Source organism: Cebidichthys violaceus, unplaced genomic scaffold (assembly GCF_023349555.1).
Source record: "Cebidichthys violaceus isolate CVI_PGR_0920_01 unplaced genomic scaffold, fCebVio1.0.p SCAF_21, whole genome shotgun sequence".
NCBI lineage: Eukaryota > Metazoa > Chordata > Actinopteri > Perciformes > Stichaeidae > Cebidichthys > Cebidichthys violaceus.
Genome location: NW_027176384.1, coordinates 1,040,902 through 1,064,999, shown reverse-complemented (window position 1 = coordinate 1,064,999; position 24,098 = coordinate 1,040,902). Strand labels below are relative to the sequence as shown.

The 24,098-nt window shown below is 42.6% G+C and overlaps 1 protein-coding gene across 7 annotated transcripts in view; it reads right to left on the bottom strand.

The window, feature by feature from the left end:
• Positions 1-753: 753 nt before the first annotated feature.
• dock4b (dedicator of cytokinesis 4b) overlaps positions 754-24,098 on the bottom strand; it is a 102,222-nt gene continuing 78,877 nt past the window's right edge. For 2 of the 7 annotated variants that reach the window (XM_068716827.1, XM_068716830.1), the window contains 13 exons: positions 22,072-22,238; positions 20,108-20,194; positions 18,739-18,915; positions 16,031-16,114; positions 15,126-15,245; positions 14,711-14,832; positions 13,701-13,821; positions 12,261-12,342; positions 10,707-10,816; positions 9,303-9,375; positions 6,361-6,477; positions 5,446-5,510; positions 754-3,132 (listed from right to left, as the gene is read on the bottom strand). In XM_068716827.1, the coding sequence (XP_068572928.1) occupies positions 2,677-3,132; positions 5,446-5,510; positions 6,361-6,477; positions 9,303-9,375; positions 10,707-10,816; positions 12,261-12,342; positions 13,701-13,821; positions 14,711-14,832; positions 15,126-15,245; positions 16,031-16,114; positions 18,739-18,915; positions 20,108-20,194; positions 22,072-22,238 (1,781 nt within the window). In that variant the 3' untranslated portion in view covers positions 754-2,676. The remainder of the gene's footprint in view (positions 3,133-5,445; positions 5,511-6,360; positions 6,478-9,302; positions 9,376-10,706; positions 10,817-12,260; positions 12,343-13,700; positions 13,822-14,710; positions 14,833-15,125; positions 15,246-16,030; positions 16,115-18,738; positions 18,916-20,107; positions 20,195-22,071; positions 22,239-24,098) is intronic. The other 5 variants (XM_068716828.1, XM_068716831.1, XM_068716829.1 and 2 more) reach the window with 4 other exon arrangements.

Sequence of the window (24,098 nt, the reverse complement as noted above, 5' to 3'; positions counted from 1 at the left end):
GAATACATCGTTACCTGCCACACAATGCACGGGGCAATAGGCACGCGGACGCACGTGCCATCCGCCCACATTACCTTTGGGCATGCCTATTGTTTTTCCGACTCTAAAATCCTCGTCAGCTAAGCATAAGTAACACGCCATGTTAAAAGTATTTTATCAGCCACTGACCTTAGATTATAGAATAATGATAAATAACAGCAGCATTAATCCAGAATTATATTAATTACCAAGGACTCAGTACACCTAAAAAACTTTTTTTGCTGCCATCAGGTGGGGCTCTGCCCCAAATGACCATTTCCAAAAGTCTTATTGATAAATATGTCAATCTCATGGATGTATAATCCACAGCCAATCTATTTTAGTTTATCTCAAGGAAATCCAAAGACAGTGGATTCCACCAAGCACAAAACCATCAGTATTCAACCTTAGCAAGTTTGAATATAGTAAAGTATAAAAAGAAAACCTTTCTCATTAACTAACAGTGCTTTCAAGTGGTGATAGATTGACATTCCAAATGGTTCCCGCCAACAATTGCTAGTCCTTCTTCCCTAAATCACTTCTGCTTCCTTGCAGAGTAGGACGTGAGCCAAGGTGCGGCCGTTTCAGTTAGTTCCTCGGGGTGCATTGTGTCTCATCTCTCTGATGTCTGCAGTGCTGGGAGAGCGTGTGTGTATGTGAAACCTCAGCACCCCATAAAGTACTATGTCACAAATCTCCACGGTCCCATCACATAGAAAACTGCCAATCAGTCCATTTGTATTACATAGGGCAGTTTATTGAACTTGTAAATGTGTTAGCTGTCATTATGCATGACCATAAGTTTTTCTACACTCACAAAACCATAAAAGTTTGAACATTTATAATAATAATTTGCTGCTTCAACATTACATTCAAAGCTGTAAATTGTTATAGCTACATTTTGTTAAAAACACAATATTTACATTAATTGTAATACACAAACTTTATATTTGGCATACTTACATTAATCTCATCATATAATTTACAGGTTCTCAAGTACTGATTAATGTGAATATTTAATCTCAAAAATTCACAACAAATCAAAAACTAAATTAACAATACAAAAAATGAAACATATAAACAATATCAAAGCTACCCACCCCAAACAATAAAATAAAATGGTGCACGGAATTTACGATTGATGAATATTTTAAGCCAAAATGTCCTCTATTTTACAAAACAATGTGAAATGTGCCTGCCACAGAAAACTTACTTCACTGCAGCAATGCAATGTGGTTGAACTGTGCAACTATCTATAGTGCAGTCAACTCACGTCCATCTTTTTAATCAACACAAAGTAAATCTCAACCGTACAAATATTTGACAATGATTAGTTTGTAAATATTTCTTCAATAGAGTGTCAGTCCTTGTGTGTTTTAAGGTTGCTGCTGAGAGTGAAACTCTGTTCTAATTACTGCTTTTGTCAAATAGAGAGTTCATAAAAACAGTAATGGTCAAAATACAGATGATTAAGTCTTGTTTGTGCTCATCTGATCAATACATAACAGTTTAATTGGGATATTTTTGGGGGTGAAATCACCTTTGTGAAATCTAAATTTTGTCTGCTCCCAGTTGAACAAAAGTTTCTTGACAGCACATTGTACATTTTCCTTTGGCAAAATACTTGGTACACCCCCTAAAGATCTGTTGTCATGTACATCATGCAGGAGGGATAGGGTGTGTTCATCTAAATGTCAATGGTCAAAGGCAAAGTTCTAAGCATGCAATTGCACCAGTTTTTGCCCCTGTGTTTGGTCCAGGCTCATGATTTTATTGTTAATGTTGACAATTTTTGGTAAGTGTGACAGGCCGATTTTAAGAGAGAAAGAGAAGGGCAGTAGAGTGCTTTGATTAACTTCCCACTGAAAACCTCTCTCGTTTTCTGATTTACATATGACCATGTGGAGTTAAATAACACAGAGTCCAAATTGCTCCCATTACTGTGCTGAAGTTATCTTTACCAAACGTTTGAAATCACTGCATAACAATGACATTTTTCATCCGGCAGAAATAACAGTATTTTTTTTTTTCATTTAACGGTAATACATTTTTGTTAGCATGTTACATTTTTCTGTACCACTTGTCGTGTGGATATGACTATGGGAACACACCCGTTTCTACTACACTTCACTGAAATGCATACTCGAGGCCTCTAGCACCTTTTTAGCCATATAGTACACAAATGTACGGAGTCGTTAAAAAAAACAAAAAAAAACGTGCAAGACTCACGGATAAAAGACTCTGTTTCCAATACTTAAGGCAAAAACAATTCTCATATATACCAATATACATATATTTGAGATTATTACATCTATCAAAACTGTGTTTTGTCTAGAGTGTTCTGGTAAACATATGTTGCGACTGACCGTGGTGACCTATTATACATACTAGAGCTAAAAGTGCAGAATGACCAAGTCAAAGTCAATGCAATGCCCTCTAGCAAATACAAAAAGAAACTTTCAATATTTGACCGTTTCTTCAGTTGTTGTTATTGTTTTTTGACTGCCTGTTAATCTATAGGCCCATGTCTTTTATTGGAGTGTAGGTCAGGAATGCCAAACTGTAGATCACAAAAAAACAAACAAGTGAGTGCCCAGTAGAAAAGTGCAAAATACGCCAGTGTGTGTTTCTTCTCCAGACCTGGACCCGAACCAGCACCTATAGCTGGGACACCTTCCTGGGCAGAGGCCTCGGTCTGGGAACTCGTGGGTCAGAGGTCCCGTCCAGCTTCATGCTGCCGGTGCGGAGCTGGTGAGGCTTGGGCGGCAGGGCCGGGGGGTCCGCCTGTGGGGGGATGGACAGACTGTGGGGCAGCGGCACGGGCCTGCGGGGGTTGTTCCTCTCGTACACGCTGTAGGGGGGAGGCGTCTTATTCTCTCGGCGGATCGGCTCGTCTGAGCTGCTGGACACGGAGTTTGGCAAGGTGCTGGGGGGAGGAAGCGGGTAGGCCGGGTGGTCGCCCACGGGCAGCTCGGTGCCCGAAGCCTCCGACACGCTGCAGCGGCTGAGCGAGGAGATGCCACTGCTGTAGCTGCCGGAGAGGACGGGGGAGTTGGAGACCAGACTGGTGGACTGGCACTCGGTGGGTGAAGGGGTGAAAGGTGGCACTGTGGTCTACAGGGAGAGAAAGAATGACAAGGAAATCATGTATTCTATTCATGTGAACATCCAATATGTTCATTGCTTAAGAGATGTGATGAACAACCTTTTAGGCTCCTGGTCCTTTCAAGCAGCCAAAGCTATTGGTCAATTAATGGATTAGCCAAACAACAAACCCTTTGATTATCAATTAATTGTTTGAAAAGCATCCTAACAGCCCTGTTTCCAGCTTCTCTATTGTAATGATTTGCTGTTTTCTCTGTCCTATGGTAACTATTATCTTAATTTTTACTCTGGAATTATTTTTGAAGAACCAATGAATTGGTTTGGTTTAAAAAAAAAAAAAAAAAAAAATTGTGAAAAATTCCCATCGCACAGTCTGACAATGTTTGATACCAGCAGAATGATTGTTGATTTTTGAAGAATTGTTAGTTAAGTTAAAGCATCCAGCATTTCAGAAGAAAGAGGCAAAAACTAGTTTAAAGTCTGAAAAAAAAGTAACTCGACATATAATGGCATTATTAAAAAGAATTATGGAACGTATGCAACCATATTGTATGCATCCCCTATTCTGCTGTCTCCAACATGTGTGCTGACTCAGCCCTACAGCCGATAAGTACTTTTTAAAAAAAAAAGGAGAGTCAGTGAACAGATTGAGAGGGCCAGGTTTTTACACTCCATCAACCGGCCCTGTGCACCGAGACGAAAAAACACAATATGCCCCCTAAAAAATCCGATCACTCATCAAAATGTTTTTCTAAGCAATTACACCACGCTGCCATTATATCTGCTAAAATTTAATTGGATCTAGCGGAGTATACAATTGATCAGTAAGGTCGTATTGCTCATGCTTCAGGGGGCACGCACTAAGAGAGGTATCCATTTATCATGCACGACTGGACAAACCTTTTTTTCCCACATCTGGGGCGACCATGATGAAAATCTGTGTATTTAATATAGTGCTGACAAGCAGTTTAAACTCCTGACCCAGTTCTCCAGAGAGAGGCTCCCATCGAATATCATTTCTACCCCTTGCAGATGAGTAGGTGCAGCCCTGTGAGACTGGCACCATGTGTTTTCTGCAGGTTCACTATCTGTCCTGGGGTTTGTGGTCTGGTAATGGGCCCCCGGCTGCACTGACTGGTGTGTGTGTGTGTGTGCTGGGATAATGGGGCCTGCTGGAGGTCCACGGAGGACCCGTCTCAGGCTGTGCCGTGATGGGCAGCGAGGTACTTCGCTTCGGGCCTCTTCTATCAGCACGCACACACAGATGTGATTGACAGAGCACGCTGAGTCCCAAGTTGTCACTCACACTTTCCAGAGTTGTTCTTTCGCACTCTCTCTTTCCACCTCACACGGCAGACCACACAAACACACACCAAAAACAAACGCATTCACACATGGCAGTTGTCACACGTGGGGAAACATCGTGCCCACAACTAAGGTGGGAGCTTTTCACCGTCACTCGTGGCAAGCCCGCGAAGGAGATACCAGTTAGCAGTAGACAAGCTTCGGTTCACCAGAGTTTCAAAACAACTTTTTACCCCTCATTAAAAGCTCACTCGGTGCTTAGTTAACTTTTGCTGGACCTCTCCTGCTTCTGCAGTCTGGTATTAACTACTAAGAGGCTCATTAACAGCAAATCAGAGCTTGGAGACAAAGCGAGACTAATCTGCAGATAAACATAAAAACACTTGAGGTCTGAGGTGTCAAAAACTTGTTTCAACACATCTCAGTTGAGAGATGCGAGAGGGAACATTTGGTACAACACACGCAGGTCTCATTGCATCAATAGCGAAGAAAAAAAACAACCCATAACAAATAGGGTTCAGTCTTTGAAATTTAAATTAACTGACAAGTACATGAAGTGAAGTTGAATAAATCCATCTGTTTATGCATATTTTTGGCAAGCATGCCAGGAGGTGACCTCCTCTCAGAGCCAGAATTAAACAGTGGAAAACGGTTGGCGGCTACCAGGTGTACATTCAGCTATCACGATGAGTGCCCTCCAGCCAGTACCGTTTTGGGTCCTCTTTGGGACGGCCGGGTCATAAAAAAAGCTACAAAATCAGCAGCACTGGAGCAGTTAGCAGCTTCAGTGAACAGTAATGCAAAGCTCCCAGGCCTCGGGTTGACACAGAGTAGGATAAAGACCCTGGAGCTGGCCGGTAAGACCTGTGCAGTGCAGTACAAAGGCCCCGAGGCTGTCACTAAGCAAGGTCAGGCAATCTCAGGGAAAGACAATGGAACAATAAAAAAGAAGAAGAAAAAAAGCCTGAAACTCACACCAAACGGACAGAGGGAGTGAGTGACAGAAACAGAACCAACCTTTTGTGGCGATCTGGACGCGGAGACAGGAGACTGCGACCTCATGTTTTTAGCCGAGGAGCCTGCTGACAAGCAGATATGAGAGCGAGAGAGAGAGAGAGAGAGAGAGAGAGAGAGAGAGAGAGAGAGAGAGAGAGAGAGAGAGAGAGAGAGAGAGAAGAAGGAAAATTCAAATTAGGCAGCCATTTTCGTCCATTCACTGTGGTGACACAGCGTGAGTCATGCAAACATACACACATGGAGCTGAGAGGGCCATTGGCTTAAAGCATCAATGAAGCGCTGATGTTCTGCAGGTCCTTTAGGCTGCCTTAAGCTGTTTCTACATCAAACAGCTGTTTCCGCTCTACGCAATGAGGGCAGAAGTGTGTGTGGGTATGTGTGTGTTTGGGGGAGGAGGAGGAGGAGGAGGAGGAAGAGGAGGAGGATGGGGGATGGAGGGGGGCCACTCCATCTGCTTATTACGCTGCTGGCCAGCACGATATATCAGAAAGCACTGGGGGATAAGTCAAATCTGTTGAATCTGTAAATAAGTAAACAACTGAAATACAGTGTGAGTCGACAGTGGATGAAACGTAATGACGTGCATTTCTCAGGGGTCAAAATCTGGGAATTGACTGGAATTTCAATTGGGATTGACTTCCGCCCTCTCAAGGTCCACAGAGACTTTCAGACTTGTTGTGAGCTGACCTCGCGCATCTCATACCATAAAACTACCAAAGCCAGTTAGTGAAGCAAAAGCTGTTGCCATCATGTATGTGCATGACGTTAGGAGCAGCAAGCAGCAGCTGAGAGCCTTAGATGGGAAAATGTCATTGTAGGAAGATGCGAAGGGAAGCCCCAGGTGTCAAAAGTCAGAGCGGAGAAATTAGTATCATTCTTCAATCGGAGAATTCCATCATGATTCAGCCACTTTACCTGAGTACGGTGGCCTAGGAGGAACAGGAGGGCATAGCATTTTGCCAAAAGAGTCAGAGAAGGATGGGGCGCCCTCTTTGACACTGTCTAGGCTCCAGCTACTGGGTGTGGGTCGCACTTACGACACACAGAAACATTACAAGTCACTCAAAAGATTATGGGGTTACACAAGACAACATGGAGAAACACATTTCAGATGGTTGCTATGATAACTGGAAACAAATGGCAGTAACACTGGTTTCAGACCAAACGTGCAGGAGTGTACAGTATATATTGTTTGAGATTGAGTGAAGTTTAAAGTCCTACAGGCTTCAGCTTCCTACGGTGAGCGATGGAATCCAACAAGAACACGCTATCTTCTCCCAAACAGATTGCATTATTTCACTTGACTGATTTCTGTATTTTTTTCTTCTCTGTGGCATGAAAAAAGGTGATGTCGCTTACTCGCGTGCACCGTTTACGATGAAGAAATCTGAAGAAGGAGCTTTAAGCATCAACTCTTCCACTGAGCACATTCAGAATGTCAACAGTCATAAAATTCATTTTTCAGCCCGGTATCCTCTTCTGCTCTAATATATTATGCCATGCTTGAGATTTATTTATTTGTATTTCATAGAAGGACCAGAGTCATATAACTCTGGGACCTCAGAGAGTTCGTCCTATACAGCGAGACTAAAGGAGGCATTATTTCTGCCTCCTGACACTGCTAGAACTCCTTTGGACATGCATTGTCAGCGCATTTGGGATTACACTAAAAACAAACTTTGACTGTCAAGACAGCCACTATGGCTCACAGAGCATCCCAAGAGAGCACAGCTCAGTACATTTTGACATCCTATTTTGATTTTGTCTTCCTGGAATTCTGAGGCCTGTTTTTGACGTTTCCCAGCTGTTTTGCTGTTTTTTTACTTCTAGTCCCGTCTCTCTTGTGCTTTTCAGATGGTCGGTATATTATTTTAGTCCATAAATGTGTTTCTGTACTCCTTCTATTAATATTCGCCAACATTACTGGCAGAGACACGACATAAACATGCAACGTGTTGCTTCAGGTCAAGCAGCAAAACAAACCTCTACAGAAGTGATATTTGTGGTAGGTAAAAAATTGCTTTTGAACAAAAGCATACAAATAGAGCGAGGGAATAGAAAAGAGAGATGCCTGCTGGTGAACAGGCATCATTTAATTTCACAGAAAGTGGATTATATCACTCCAGTTCTAAGGTCTTTGCACTGGTTTCCTGTCCAACAAAGAATTGACTTTAATATCCTGCTGTTGGTTTATAAAGCACTGAATGGTTTAGGGCCAAAATACATCTCTGATCTGCTGCTACCTTATCATTAACCATCCCGACCCCTTAGGTCGTCTGGGACCGGTCTACTGTCTGTTCCCAGAGTCAGAACTAAACATGGAGAAGCAGCGTTCAGTTCTTCTGCTCCACATATCTGGAACAAAGTCCCAGAAAGCTGCAGGTCTGCAGAGACACTCAGCTCCTTTAAATCAAGATTGAAGACTTTTCTGTTTGCTGCTGCCTTTGATTGAACCACATTCAAGGATATTAATCAATTTCCTCCATTTCTGCATTTTACTACTGGATTTTATTTCTTACACTGCATTTCAATGTTTCAATGAATGTTCTTAATTGTTTTTAAATCTCCTTTTCTTTTGCATTATGTTTTGATGCTTTTAATGGTTTTATGTGAAGCACTTTGAATTACCTTGTTGTTGAAATGTGCTATACAAATAAACTTGCCTTGTCTTCAAACTAAGAGTCAAAGAGGCGTCGTATTTTAACAACACTATATTTGGTATCTGGAGTTATGATTTAAAGGTGGAGGTGGTAGATGATGCAAACAACACGTTAACACGATCACAGGCGTTGTGTCAATCCTAGCACCTTTCGTCATTGTCGCGCGCGTAAAGCTGTCACGTCACCAGTTCATCTATCTCACTGCATTGTTTCACAGATCGAGTCACATGGAAAGGTGTGCGAGTCACAAGGAAGCTATCGTATCCGCACTCTTCACTCTTTATTTTAACGTGTCTCTTCCGCACTCCTCGCTAATTATTGCACAAAGTGTTCCTGAGAATGCTCTGATGCACTCTATTTTTTGTGCCAAAGTTCAGAGAAAAGCAATCAAACTGTTCAGGTTTTTTTGTTTTGTTAATTACACATAATACCTATGTTGAATACACTTATTGTAAGTCGCTTTGGATAAAAGCGTCTGCTAAATGACTGTAATGTAATGTAAAGTAATGTGGGGGCTATAAGCTTTCAGTCTCAATTCACAGGCATATATACAGAAAATGCATGATATAAGCATCTCTCGAGCAAAATGACAACCAGGTGGGGGGGGCTTAACTAATAGATATGGACTCATACATATGAATGTCACACATGTCCATCAGCGTTGCAGGAATAGTACCTGCCATTTTAATTACTCTTTTAGGATGAGGGAAGATGAAAAGCTGTAAGGAGTTGAAGGAAAAAATGGAGCCCAGTATGTGTGTGTGTGAGAATATGTGTCTGTGTGTGTGTGTGTGTGTGTGTGTGTGTGAGAATATGTGTTTCTGTGTGTGTGTGTGTGTGTGTGTATCCTGAGGCGCTCCCTGAAGCAGCTGTGTGAAGACAGACGTCTCAAGTCACTCTGAGGTGAAACTGTCACACACACTGCGTGTCCGAACAAATGGCCGCCAGCCTGGACAGTGGTGTAAGCGTCTGTGAGTAATAGAGGAGATGCCCCCCTGCATCACTGCTCTAACAGCCGTGGACACTAAAAAAAACAATAAATAATAAAAAAAATGTTTGCACTTTACCATAACCTATCTCACCTCACTTTGGCACTATTATTCTTCTAGAGGAGATTCCCTTCAAGGTGAGGGTGTATGTCAAGGGTTGAATGGAACGAGAAGGGTGTAACAGAATATGCTGAACATGGCGTTTTACCTTTGTCTGGCGCCGACAGGTTGGGGTCACTCCTTGGTAAAGTGGCATCACCTATCTGATGTGGGGCGGCTCTCTGCACACAGAAGAAATAGTCCAAATGACTGTCAAATATGTACAGCGTGAAACAGTGTGTTTGAGATAACGTAGGTAAATTCCAGCTCTGAAGCAGAGAGGAGTAATTGAATATTGAACGGTTAAAATAAATATCAAGGTGTGAAATCTTTCCCCTTTACAAATTCAATAGAGCAGAGCAGAGGGAGAGCACAGACGGCAACAGAGTCAGAGAGCTGAATGCGTAATGACCTTTATGTCTATCAGGGGTGTGATATTTGTAGAAGTGATGAGCACTCCCCCTCCATCCCCCAAAAAATTATAATTCTCATTACAGTAAATGTAACAAGTGATCAATGTTTCTAATGATCAATGTTCCATTAGCCGCTAATAGACGGTCTTTTGCTACTCTGTAGAACAATTCTTTTGATTCAACACACAAAAAAAACAGGTGAAGTGTGCTGGCAGTGCTGACCGCAAGAGATGAAGGGCCTTGAAAAACAAACTTATTTTTCTGCTACAGTAGCTTTGTCACTGAGGATAGAGTGTGTGATTACGTTACATACTGCCCGTCAGCGAGAGGAGACGCTGCAATATCATGTTGTTCTTGTCGGCACTGGTTCTTGCTTTACTGGAATGTTTGTTTCTTTCACTGAAAATGAGGCAAAGCTGGACTGCCGCTCTTGAAAATCTGCAATTCTCGGCTACAAATGGCATCATGGCATGAGCCGATTTTTCCTAAGACGGAAGTCAGCCATTAAGATATGCTGTACAATACGAAGAGGACCTTCATTTCTGCATGCCCATTACGGGCGGCTGCCAATAAGGAGCAAAGTGTCAAAACATATAGAGATCTTGTCTTATTCCAAATCACACAGTCACAAATTTGGAGGACAGGTGGATCCAAGTGAGCTTGACTGAAGAGGACACAACCATCCGTAAGAGCCGCGAGTGAGAGTGTTCCTTTTCCATTACCCTCCTAAAAACAAATAGTGAAGGGCTTTCCCCATTCTGCATTTATATTTCTTGTTATTATAGTCTTACTTTGTATAGAAACACAGACGGCTCTGAATACTACTAAGCATATTAGCCTTGGCCGCCGTTTCTAAGCTGACTATTTTTTATCCACCTTTTCTTTGAATGCAAACATCCATCTGCTTTAACCTAAGGGGGGACAGTTGCACTGTACTTTATTTGACTGGACCATCCTTCTATCCGTTATAACCTTAATGGATATAATGTGCCATTCCTTGTGGTTATAACAACCACACTTTAACGAGGATGTCACTGTATGTTTGTTTTACCAGTACTGTGTGTGTGTGTGTGTGTGTGTGTGTGTGTGTGCGTGTTAACCTGTGCAGGGTCCATGGGATTGGGGAAAATGGCGCTGACCGGTCGGTCTCGTGGAGACAGACAGGCATTTTCTCTGGAATGCTTGTGTTTCTCTGCCATCTGGGGTGAACCTGGAATGGACAGTATGAGATGTTTGAGCGGTCTCTCACACACACACACGCACACATACACACAGACGCACACACACACACACACACACACGAGAGCATGTGCAACACATAAGGGACCAAATAGTAGCAAGGTGTTAGACTATTACCCATGAATACTGGCAATCAGGAAAGGCCAATCTCTCTTTCTCCCTCCAAGCCTCTCTACCATTCTTTCCGCCTCACTAGCTCTACGACATGATAAATGGCCTGCTCCCTCCCTCCCTCCCTCCCTCCCTCCCTCCACACACACACACACACACACACACACACACACACACACACACACACACACACACACACACACACACACACACACACACACCCTCCTCACTCCCTCACCTCCTCAGTTAGACTGAACAATTACAACAGACAGACAGACGTGCTAAACCTTGACACAGAAACACGTGTAACACATGCATCGAAAGAAATGCAAAAGCCCACACACACACACACACACACACACACACACACACACACACACACACACACACACACAAACACACGTGCAAAGTACTCGCTGGCACCATTTTCACAGCACTTCCCCCTCATCTGGTGTTAGCCACTGTAGGGATCTTGATCCATTAGCGAATGCGATAGCACTTGGAGGGCTATCATACGAGTATGAGATACCCATCGCTGGCTCTCATTCAGATAAGACCACACAAGCAATAATTCTCTACAGGCTTTATGGGTAGACAGAGGCCACTTTTATAAGGGCACTGCCTGCTGCCTGCAGCCTGCAGCCTGCCAAAGGGGAGTGTATAAGCTTCCATAAACGTCTTCATATATCCTCACTTTTTATGATGTGGATCAGGTAGAAACACGTTTGCCCATTTGAGATAAGAGGGCAGACAGGGAAAGCGTTAGATATTCACACTCTGAAGAGGAGGCTTGGACGGCCCGGGCCGGACTGGAGATAGTGTTGAGGTCCAAGAGAGATACCCCACAGACCTCTGATCATCTCTTACTCTCTCTTGCTGTGTCTTGCATTTTCACTGGCTCCCATGACTCTTTCAACAGCGTTTGTCACCACCACGTCGCAGCACCATTTCATTTTTCATCGCAGCTCATTTTGTATTCCCTCTATTTTTCAGTCTCCAACTTTCCATTCAACCCTGCTCCCCTCGCCCGTTCCCTTCTTCTACCCAATCATCCTCTCCTGCTCATGTTCCCTGGCTGCCGTCTAACCTCGCTGACCTCACCAGACAGGATGCTGCGGTGGTTTGAGAGAACAATGTGTCACAAGAAAAAAAATGTCAAAGGTTTCGGTCCCCATGTTCAGCGCGTCCAGCTGGAACCTCTGTCTTCTGCCTCCACGCAAGTCACTCCGGAGTGAAATACCAGCTAAAAGCCTACAGTGTATAAGATCGTAAAATGAGTGCTTTCTGGAGAGGGCCAGTCTCACCTCTGGCACTGGAAGGGGCTGAGCTGGTGACATTGGGCGAGGCAGAGTGGTTGGAGCTGAGGCTTGAGGTAGACGGACTGGGCTGTAGGTGGGACGACAAAAACAACAACAACATCACTAACATGAACCAGAACATCATGAGCATTATAAACATACTTATAGTTTATGATGTTCTTACAGAACTGTATAGTTATAGTTAGAAGCATTCATATTTATAATGCTAAATTACAATACTCATAACACATTATAAAACATTGTATAATGAGGTCAGTTATCTTAATACTTCATAATTGCTGGTCACTAAATAACATTTTTGCAAGGATCCTAGTGTATTATAATTCACACAGCCGTATTACATTATATAATAATTTTAAAATGCATCACAATCACGGTTAGAATGCATTGTAATGTGATTAGTCTAAGTGGTCATTAGATGCTGTCAGTTAATGACGTTCCTGAGGTATCGGCAGATTACATTACAGGCTGGCTGGAAGTCACTAGAAGTGGCCATTTGTTGCTTTAAGTAAAGTGAAAAAGAACGACATATAAAATCATGCATAAGTGGCTGACCAGCAGTTAAGAAGTACTATTCTATATCATAAGTCATTATAAACTGTTTAAGGATTTGTTATGAATAATATTATAAAGCATATGCATATGTATGAGTGCTTATAGCTATTATTACACTGTTCTATAAGAGGGTTATAAGTACGTTTTTAATGTATTGTAGACATGGACGTCGTAGAAAGTGTTCCTCATATTTACAGTACAGAGAGTGGCACAGATAATGGATACAAACAAAAAACACTGTTGTTATCTATCTATCGCAGTCTGCTACTGAAACCTTCAAAATACATGTCTCCAGAAGGGTGGGGGGTTAAGAGCTTAATGCACTTTGTCACTTGAAGTATTCTGCACTGATACTTGTCTGTAAGATCATTGTTCAGTGACTTGCACTTGATCTGTAAAATAACAGCCATGATGTTAAAAAATAACACCGCAATAGGTTCAGTCAGATCCCCCGACAACAGGACTTTTCCTCTCGTGTTTGTGTCTGCGTCCTGTTATTCGAGGCCTGCCAGGTGCGCTCAGACTGCTTGCCAGGAGTTGTCAGCAGCTTTCTGAATGGGCCAAATCTAGTTTAGATTACTGCCAAACTCCAGCAAGCTGCCTGGACAGACCACACAAAGCACTGTGTCCTTCTTTTGGGTTGATAATCACAACAATTTGCTCGGCCGGAAAAAGCTCTGAACGAGCGGAGTGGACGACAGAGAGAAAGGATCAGAGGAGGGGAGAAACGAGGGTTGAGCGGAGTGAGGAGGATTAAAAAGTATTGCACGTGAAATCTGCGGGGACTCTTCTTACCTCAAGAACCTTTGTGGAAAGATAAAAGAGGTTGCATGTAAGTGTGGATAGGAGAGACAGAGAGAGGGAGATTACCTGCATGTTGAAGACTTCATCCGAACTCTCTGATTGCCCTGTGATGTTGCTGACTTCATTGGAGGCCTGAGACGACAGAGAGGACGAGGAGTAGCGGTTCACCGCAGGGTAGCTGGGGAGGCTGAGGGTGACAGCAAGACAGAGAGCGATGCTTATGGTGGCTTTCAATAAAGGGACTTAGGTTGTGGTATTTTGTTTCATTAGTTTTCAGAGGTTTCACTCACCAAAAGATTCAGCACACAAAAAAGGCAGGCAGGCAGGGAAAAAGACAAACAGCGACAGAAAATGTCAGATCCCGAGAAGATAATCGATGCAGCAATCACAGCATTCCATCAAGCACTTGTCAGACACAAGTGTAAAAGAAAGGTTAGAGAACAAACACAACGGGGTTTTATAGAGGAAGGTGAAAGCAGGAGTCCTCACCAAAATGTGTAACTTGTTTTTGTGTTGCCACACAGAGAACGAAAAAGAAATCAAAACTCAATAAGTAAAACGTGAAATGCCACTGGGAGACTGGGGTGATGTGTGAGTCTGTATGTGTGGCTTTGCCCCCTGGGATCAGACTGTGGAGGAAGAATGTCGCAGGTAGACAGAGTGGCAGGGTCACTGAACACATCAAAACCACACACACACACACACACACACACACACACACACACACACACACACACACACACACACACACACACACACACACACACACACACACACACACACACACAGTCTGCCTGCCGGCTCAGCAGCAGCCACACAGAAATATCACCGTGGGTGCCAGCCTGGCAGCCCCCCCCTTATTGTAAGCCCAGATGGAGCCACACCGGTAAAAAACGGAAAGGGGAAGAGAGCAAATGCACAGAGAGTGGTGTTCGAGGTGCGGAAACTATGAAGGAGAAACTTAATGCTGAAGTAAAAGAGATTTTTGGGTGTGTTTTAAATTTCTCGGACAAAAGAAAGAAACACATAACATCAATAAAATACAAAAAATAAAAGAAGCCAAAAGAGGTCATCACCTCCGCCTGGCAAGCCCTCTGCCACCGTCTGGGCTGATGATGTTGGGCACAGAGTTCCTGCATGTTCGTGGGCTCCCGTTGGTGAAGTGTACTGGGCTTGCACGCACATAAGCCGGAAACTCCTGGGGTTTTCAAATTGGAGATGAGGCAGTGCACATGATTAAATGCTTGATGCCAGCATGAGGTATGTCAATAAAGTACACAAAACCAGAAGAAGGAAGTATGTTTAATGAGGGGTGGCTTTCTCCCGGAGGACTAAAGGGGCCGTTCACTCGGAAGTCTAAACACAGCGGTCGGCATCTGTTGTCACACACAGTGTGCACTTCCATGTAAGGTTAAATTATTTGAGTGAAATCTTTAACACAAGTGGGACTGTTAAAGACGTACAGAAGTGTCACCTTGTTTTCCGGCTCACCTGTATGCCAAGACTGGATTTCATCAGATGGAACTGGTCCACTAACTTCTTGTGGAGAGGTCTCATGTCCTGGGGAACAAACTTCTCATGCACAGCGAGGCCGTACTCCAGAATGTGTGCCTGCAGAACAAAAGCTGATTAACTTCTCGAGATACTACAAACAACCGAGTTGAGAGATAAACTGAGCTTTTATTCCTCCTACTTCATCTGTAAATCATCTGCGTAAATTGCTAAATATTCAGCTCATTTGTTCCAGAGGCGCTTGGTTAAAATGAGTCTGCAAATTGTCAAATTCAGTGGAATACTTTCCACTTAACACATTTAATTGTGAATTGAGTTTTTGTTTGGCCATTTATTTATGCGACTTTAAAAAAAACAACTAAAAAACAATTAAGAACTTTGTGAATAAAATGAGATAGGCCAAGCTAATCTCACTTTATATAGCTACTAGAGCTAGGGCGCTTTGGTCTAAAAAGCACTTTGAAATTAGTAGTATTATTATTATAATTATCATTAGAGCTGGACCAAATAATTGCAGTCCCTTAACAGTGTTAAGGGACCCCTATCATAAATGTTTGTATACGAACACGTTAATGACGAATACTGGCCGATATAATCCATGTTTTTTTAACTCTCAGACACAGGTATCTGCCCAGTTTGTGTTTGGCAACGCTAGGTCCAGTTCCTCACTTGTTCTCCTTATTGAGAACGCTCCAGAACAAGCGCGTAAGTGAACCTTAAGTTGAGAGTGTTTAGTGAGGAATCAATAAACACGCTGTTTGATATAAGGTGGCCCATTCCTGATCACCATGTTCATGGTCTTTTTATACATTTCCTTTCGCATTGAAAGCACATCATGAGAATACACTACACTTAACGTACATACTGTATCTTTTATTACAGACCTGTTCAAACATCAGTTCCCTCAGTCGCCCGATCTTCTCGCCGTCCTCAGGGTGATTCATAACGTAGTCCTTCACGAAGAAGGCCTGAGCGGAGACAAAATGCAGAACATCTGTTATGCACAGACCGGGAGCTGACGCTCAGGCATTCTGCTGCGCTGCAGTGCTACCTGAACACCCGCTGGGCTGACGCAGTGAATTAGTGTCCACACATTTCTGTAGAATCCTTGAAAAACATTCACGAGCGAAATGAGCAAGTATCCAAATGGAGTAAACTAAACATCCAGCTCAAACGGGGTGTTATGCTCCTGTCTGGGTTCTTTGTGTTATCATATCAAAAAATCAAGTTCAGGGACCAGAATAAAAGCACATGGTGGCTAAAAATAGAGAGACTGTGCCAAATAGTGGGATCAAGGGATTGATGTTACTTTGATTTAGGGGGAAAATTATAAAAGCGTGCATTCATGTGACTGCTTCCTGCTAAAAATTGTGTCTCTTCAGAAACATCACACTTCTGGATTATGGGTTTGAGAGTGCCCTTCCTATTCGCTCCTCCAGACATTTTCTTCAAAAAAGGCGACTTCAAGGGGAAACAGATAAGCTGAGAAACGACCTGATCTGCTTTGAATGATCCAATTTTGTGGCACCCATACATTAAATGCCAGTCCGTCGCTGTTTACAATGCCATCGACACTTGTGATGTGTCAACAGATTATGTTAAATCCTTTTTCAATCTGCATCAGAGTACACAAAGAGGAGAGACGGCGAGCCGGGGAAAGGCCCAGCTCACCAAATCTGCTTTCAAATCTGCCACAGAGGGAAAGTCACACAAAAATAAGGGACGGAAAGGTAAAGGGGGAGTTCGCTATAAAAGATCAGCGCGGTTCCTCTCCCAAGGACACAGCTGCTTATCTCCAAAGAGACACATCCAGATGACAGTTAAGGAGAAAAGATTCTCCATGCTGCTTCCAATGTGTCACATTCAAACGAGGATGCCTTTCAATGAATGCATGCGACTATGAATCCTAAAATAAAAACGAGGACAATTATTATTCCAGACAAACATCCCCAGATGGCCATCTTTATCAAGATAGCCTATATTAGTATGCACTGTTCACAATAGCACGTTACTCTTTTATTGAACCATGCAAAATGGATTGAAAAGAAATTACTTTTTTTTTATTGCATAAATGTTATCGCGCTCTTTAAAAGCAATGTACTATAAAGAGCATATACATCAGTACCAAGGCAGTCATTTTACAAGAGAGAAGGGAAACTCCATCCAAGGAACATTGCAAAAGGCAGCAAAAAAAATAAAAAATCAATAAGCTTCCTACGACTGATGGAAAAAATTTTGTCACCATGGAGTAGCTCAGTTAATCATTAGAAAAGTCCAATTAGAGATGGAGCGCTAAGGGGAAGCGGGGCGGGGAGGGGATAAATCAGACGGCATTCCCCCTTCAACTTAAACTAAAGCAACACATCTGAATATTAATAATGACAATTTCTCTTTCATTTGTAGCCAAGCAAACCTCTGCAGCTGTCAATCGGCGTTAGGAAATTAATTGATTCAGGGCACTGCATGCGATGCTATGCAAAGAAAAAAGAACATTGTGTGTCGGCTGCAGAAGAACCAGCCCCGTCTGTGTCCACCTCATGATAAATAATAGAAATATTTTGTATTGTGTATAAAATAAAAATACAAATTAAGGAAAGTTGGGGATCAATCTTTAACCAGAGAGATGTCATTTATACAATTACACACAGAAATAGATGCATGATGTTGCCAACAGTATATCAAAGTAAAGAGCTGCTCTATAAGTATATCGGAAGCCAATAATCATTGAAATATGCTATCATTTTTCTAACAAAATAATGGCAGTGAAGGTGGAAAGCACTTCAGCTACCCTTGCGGCTCTGTCAAGTTTCCTACATACCTTAATAGGCTACTTCTACACAGAAGCACGCTCTTCTGCACAAACCCAAGATGCACTCACAAACACACGCACATACAAATACAGTAAGTACCCACACACACACACAAAAATTAACCCCCACAAACGCGCTCCGAGTGGAAAAGGGTGGTTGCTATGCGACACGAGCAAGACACTGAGTCCACTCAGTTTGTTGACGGTAAAAAGCATTTTTAGAAGCCGTTTTCTTCAATTGAGCTCCTCCTGGTTGTGGAATTGCACTGTATTGTTACCCTGCTATTATCTACTGTCAAGGAACTATTGGAGCGGCAGTAGATGCAAATGTTTGTCAACGAGATTGACCGTATTCCAGTTCTTCTCTATCAATCTGTGTGTCGGTCTGTTACCACTTCAGCATATAATATAGCAGCTGCATAAACACTCCCATCTCATTCATTCATCCATTATTAGCCATTCATTTCACCATACTCCTTCCTTCCCCTCCTCAATCTGCCATATTCTGACCTGACCCCTCTTTCTCCCCCCATCCATCCACCCATCCCTACATTACCCATCCATCTAATTTCCCCACTTCCACCCCTCCCGCTTCACCCGGCCATTTATGTATCCACTCATCCATCTGTTCATCCACTCCTCCCTTTCGCAAAACACTCTCTGCCCATGCGTCCCTCCACTAAAACCCACCTTCATGGATCATTAAGCCATATGTCATCACTCCTAACTTCTGCCACGGTGTCAAAAACCCACCAACCATATCCTCCATGCGTCAATCCATACCTCTTGGTAGCGGGCCAGCCCTCCATTGACAGCGGCGTCGATGACCCCGTTGAGGCACATGGTGAGGGGGTTGATGTTCTGCATCTGCCGGCTCTGACACTGGGTGATCAATGTGCGTAGTTGTAAGTTCTTGTTCTCGATCACCTCGATGGCATTCTCCAGCGGGCTTACCTCCACCTGCGAAGGGGGATGTCGTAGATAAAATCAAAGACTTTTAAGGGGCCACTTTGTCTGTAGCTCTAAAGGGAGCTCTGTAAAGTCTACATGCTCAACAGATTTGCGTGTTAGTGAATCTGGGGTTGGCTTTCACCTGATGGCCAGTAGGGGACAACTTTGAGTCTTGCCTTTAAGATCTGACAGAAAAGTCCTTAATATGAAACATCATATCTTTAGCTGCGTTTACCAGTAGTTGCTCTCTTTGTCTGTCTAAATTAGTCATACCCAGTGGATTTAGTTTTTTTACTGAAAAAAGCTGCAGACGTTGACACTGAGAAGTGCAGTCAGACTGAATCAAAACAGAAAAGTTGCGGGCTATAAATCTGCTAATACCATGGTTTTCCCTATCTATCAATCAACTTGATAATAGCAGATTTAAGTATAAGGCACACACTGTATTATTCCAAACAACATATTTAGTACATGGTCACTGTTCCGTTTACTCATGGATACATAAAAAAACGTTTTTCCCTTTATCATGCTTTTTCCTCTCTTTTTCTTCCTCCATCTCACACAAAGTTTAATCCTCTTGCTAATACAGCTTTTTCCAGTTCTGTATTATAAATGCTATTGCATTGCATAACTATCGTAGAATAACACTGGTTTCACAATCCACAGTTTCAGACCACGCTCAGCAGCTATTCACTAGAATATGTTCTTAGACCAACAGGGATACTGTGTCGTGTTTTGCATACGCTGGACAAATATCATTCAAAATCCTCCCACTCCTCAGAGATCTGAAAGAGAAGATCCGAGACAGAAAGCTTTTGAGGGGATTTACGTGGAGCAATGGACTTGTGCCAAATACGATTGTGATTTCAGGCAAAAAAAAAAAGTATTGGTAAAATGCCCCGATACAAAAATCTATTTTAAAAATTGGACGTTGGCAATAAAGGCAACGTAATTAGATTCTTAGCACGACATCTAATCTATTCAGTGGAGGAAATGAAATGTGTCCAATAGCCCGAAAGTCATGACCCAGGTCATTATTGTTGTTCAATGAAACGACTTAAATCAATACCTGGGTATTGGCTGGCAGTAGTCTAAATTGCAACCTGCAAAATAAAAGTGTATTGCAGTGTCCCTTGTGTGAGATGCCTGTGTGTTGCAGTTATGTCTTCATGGTTATTTCATCAGAGGTGGTCACACTCACCAGCTCTCTCTTATCCACTTCAAACCAGCGGGAGATGCCCGGAAGACTCTGGACCAGAGTCAGGGTTGTCCTCTCCACCCACAGGCTCTGCATTAACACACAGTACTTGTGAGGGTTAGCTGATTGCTTAACACACTTATAAAATTTTATTCAAGAATCTATAGTTGTTTTTTATGCCTGATGCACACATGCACTCCATCTCCAGCAGACACCACAAAATGTAATTACGTATACATGGTTTGAGGGGAACATGTAGAGTACTGCTGCCAAACACCCACTTGAAGGAGCAGGTCAGATGTCACGTCTTATATCTCATATCATCATTCATGTTCCACCACTTACCCCGTCAGCCAGCATGCGCGTCAATAAACCAACATCCCACAAGGTTATTCTGACAGCACGTAAACTATAAAAGCTCCCAGCATTCACTGCAGGCTATTAACATAACGGATTCACGCCATGGTGGAGCACCTGCAGTAACGTTCACACTATGTTTGTTGTAAACACATCTAGAGACAGGAAGAACGGAAAGTAGTTGAACATTTTTTTTTAATTTGTGTATTCTATTTACTGACATTTTAAAGATTACTTAATCATCAAATCTTGATCGTAGTCTACGTACTTTCTCAAGCTTTATTTATTTTGTCAAACTACTGTTTCTAATCAAGAGTTAGCTAAGAATCCCTATGAGGCTGTATTTAGGCACATTTGAGCTAAATGCTAATATCAACAACAGCATTTTGCAATGTTCACGTGTTAGTTTAGCCTGTTAACATGCTGACATCTGCTAACTAGCACTAAACTAACTTATTTTAAGTTCAGTTTAGAACCCAGTGTTTTGCTCAAGGGCACTCCAGCAGAGCAGATGAGTGCTGACATGCAGTATCGATCCAGTGTCCTCAGTGTACCTTCCGACTCACTACACAAACCGGCTGCCCTTTATTGATTTTCTGCTTTTTAAGGCTATGAAACCCACCTGAACTTCTCTTGGAGAAAAAAACAACAACAAAAACAACATGTATTACAGTTTAAGAGCGGGAAGTTGAAAAGTCGACTTTTTTGGAAACATTGTATTTTTTTGCAGATAGAAACTTCTGTTTTGGATTTCTGAAATGGGGTTCTCTTCTACTTTATTACGGCTGATCACACCATACTGGCTGCTGCACACTCTTATCACCATGCAAAAAGTGTATCATACATTTTATTCCTGAGGGCCCGAGACATCCAGCCCTGATGGAAATGTGATATCGTAATTCAATTTGACCAAATAGCTTTGATGGAACGGAGATGAAATGACTGCATGGTGCGTGTGTGTATTAATATTGAATATTTATGAGCCTAATATCAGGGTCTTTGCGGTGTGTGTGTGTGTATGTATGTGTTTGGAGTGTGTGCAGCTGTGTGGGTTTGCATGTGTGAGTCAATCAGGCTGCCAAGACTTCATTCCGACTAAAACCTAAGTATAATTAGTGATACGGGACACATGATGAATAAAACATGCGTTGTACACGGTCTCATACGTGGGCGCAGGGTCAAACTATCATTACCTAAGAAGCCTATGCTCGATGAACACGGTAGAGAAGGATGAAAATTAAGCTGTTTCACTTCAAAAAAATGCTAATGATCAGAAATGTATAATTTTAAATTCTAAAACATAAAAAAAAAAAAAAAATGTCTTACTCTTTATTTCTTAGCACATGACATTTTACAGCTACTCCACAAGCTGTAATTGGCTGCAATTTCATTATCTAAAAGCTCGTTTTCATTGCCCCGCACTGACAAATTCATGGAGTGAAGAGTGGAAGAAATTACACAAATGCAGAGAAACATCTATGTCACATTGTCCTCTCACAATGTGTGTGTTGTGCGTGTGTGTCTACTTTTTCTGCTTTATGTGTCAATGTCTATCATCATCATCGTCATCTTTCTTTCTAGTGAATTCCTTGTTTTTCTCCCCTCTGTACCTTAAATTCATTCTCCTTGTCTTTGGTGCCCTTGTGAAAGGGCCGGTCATATCTGAACCTCCAGATGTGATTGAACTTGTAGAAGCTTTTGATGTTGTCAGGCACTCCGTCTCTCTGCAGAACATCCTGACTCTCTGGGATGGGGGTTACAGCATAGATCTGCAGGTCTGGAAGTACCGGAAGTTAAGGCAAGTGCAAGGGAAAGCGCTGCGGACTACAACTCACAAGAATCCTTCAGTGACCAGAAAGAACATGGGAGATTGCAGATCACACAGAGGACAAGGACACACACACACACACACACACACACACACACACACACACACACACACACAGGCAGGGGTTTACAGGGTGATTAAGTATGCGTCTTTGAGATAAGTACGTCTCTCCTGCAATATATTTTGTTTCATTAGTCACACACACTTTGATCTGTATCCACATGGAAACAATACCCTGCCAAGGATATATTATAAGAGGCTAAAATATCCAATAAAACAATACCTGGACCTAAACCAAGGATGCCTCACAATAGCAAAATGGCACCAAAAGCAGCAAATTCTGTTTCTTAACAACCAATAAGTGCTAACGTACTTCATGCTTGTACACAATCAGTGCACTCAGACCAAGAAAGAAGAACACGGTCACAACCTTCATCACAAGCAACCCCTGCACTCATGAGCCACCTGACCAGAGACCTACGAGATGGGACAGCTGATGTACATACATTCATATGCATGAGTGTTTGCAACAAGGGCGTACAGATGGGTGGGCGATCTCAGAGACTCTATTGATTAGCGTGTGAATAACACAGCGGTGTCCTAATTCATTCATAAGATCCCTGTCCCTTTCAATAAGGGAAGCACATACAAGCAAACACATCACATGCATACATTACAAAAAAAAAAAGCAGAGCATCTTAAACATGTGTCTCTGTCCTCCATCTGGCTTTCTTGTAGTGTTGCTCTCTGGAGACATCAGGGTGAATTATTAAAAAAAGGCTCCCATATTGTGCAGCTGAATTCGGTGACTTGATTTATGTATGTTTGGTTTCAGAATTGGGGGCACAAAATGAAGCCAAACACAAGCAAAAGATGCGACAGTCTCACAGGACTTTAAGCAGGCACAGAAGGAATTTCATAGTCACATGTTCCATACACACCTCCCATCACGTGTGTCTGGAAATAAACGTTTGGCACTCTTTCAGTCTCTTATGCAACAGTGCTGAGGCCTGTTCGAGAATTCTGTATGTTCCTGTCATATGTGTCAGTGACAAGCCTGCTCAGATCTGTTCCAGAGCATCACATGAGCAGGGCCACACCGCCAGTTACACCGTAACTTTATTTGAACATTAGTATCTTTATGTTTCTACAACTGCCAAAAATCAAAAGGTAGGGCAGAGAAAAACCCCAAGGTAAAAAAGTCCTTGAGGCACCCACTGCTGCTTTTAAGCTCATTGCACACAATGAAATGACTGAGGGACCCCAATGACTGTCGTATCAACATTTCTATCTTTTTAGAGCTTCTCTCATTATAGCCAGCAAGAAAAAAAAAACGTTTGAAATGCGGCCCTTTGTGCTTAAGGAAATGTGTCCATTGTGCATTTGACAGTGCTTTCTTCTGAGAATTCGATATGCTGCACGTAATATTCAGAACAGTATGTGTGTGTGTGTGTGTGTGTGTTCCTGGAAATGAGCCTTTGATAATGACAAGAAAGAGATTGCGAGAGATAGAAGGATAGCGTGTGCCTCATTACAGGTAATTGCATGGATGTAAACACAAAGCACGCTGCGTGGAAGCCTCCGTGTGTGTGTGTGTGTGTGTGTGTGTGTGTGTGTGTGTGTGTGTGTGTGAGAGAGTGTGTGTGTGTGTGTGTGTGTGTGTGTGTGTGTGTGTGTGTGTGTGTGTGTGTGTGTGTGTGTGTGTGTGTGTGTGTGTGTGTGTGTGTGTGTGTCTGTCTGCGCACATGTGTATCCATCCCGTGCTGTTTCCATTTTATTTATGCATTTCTGCACATTTGACTTGTGTGT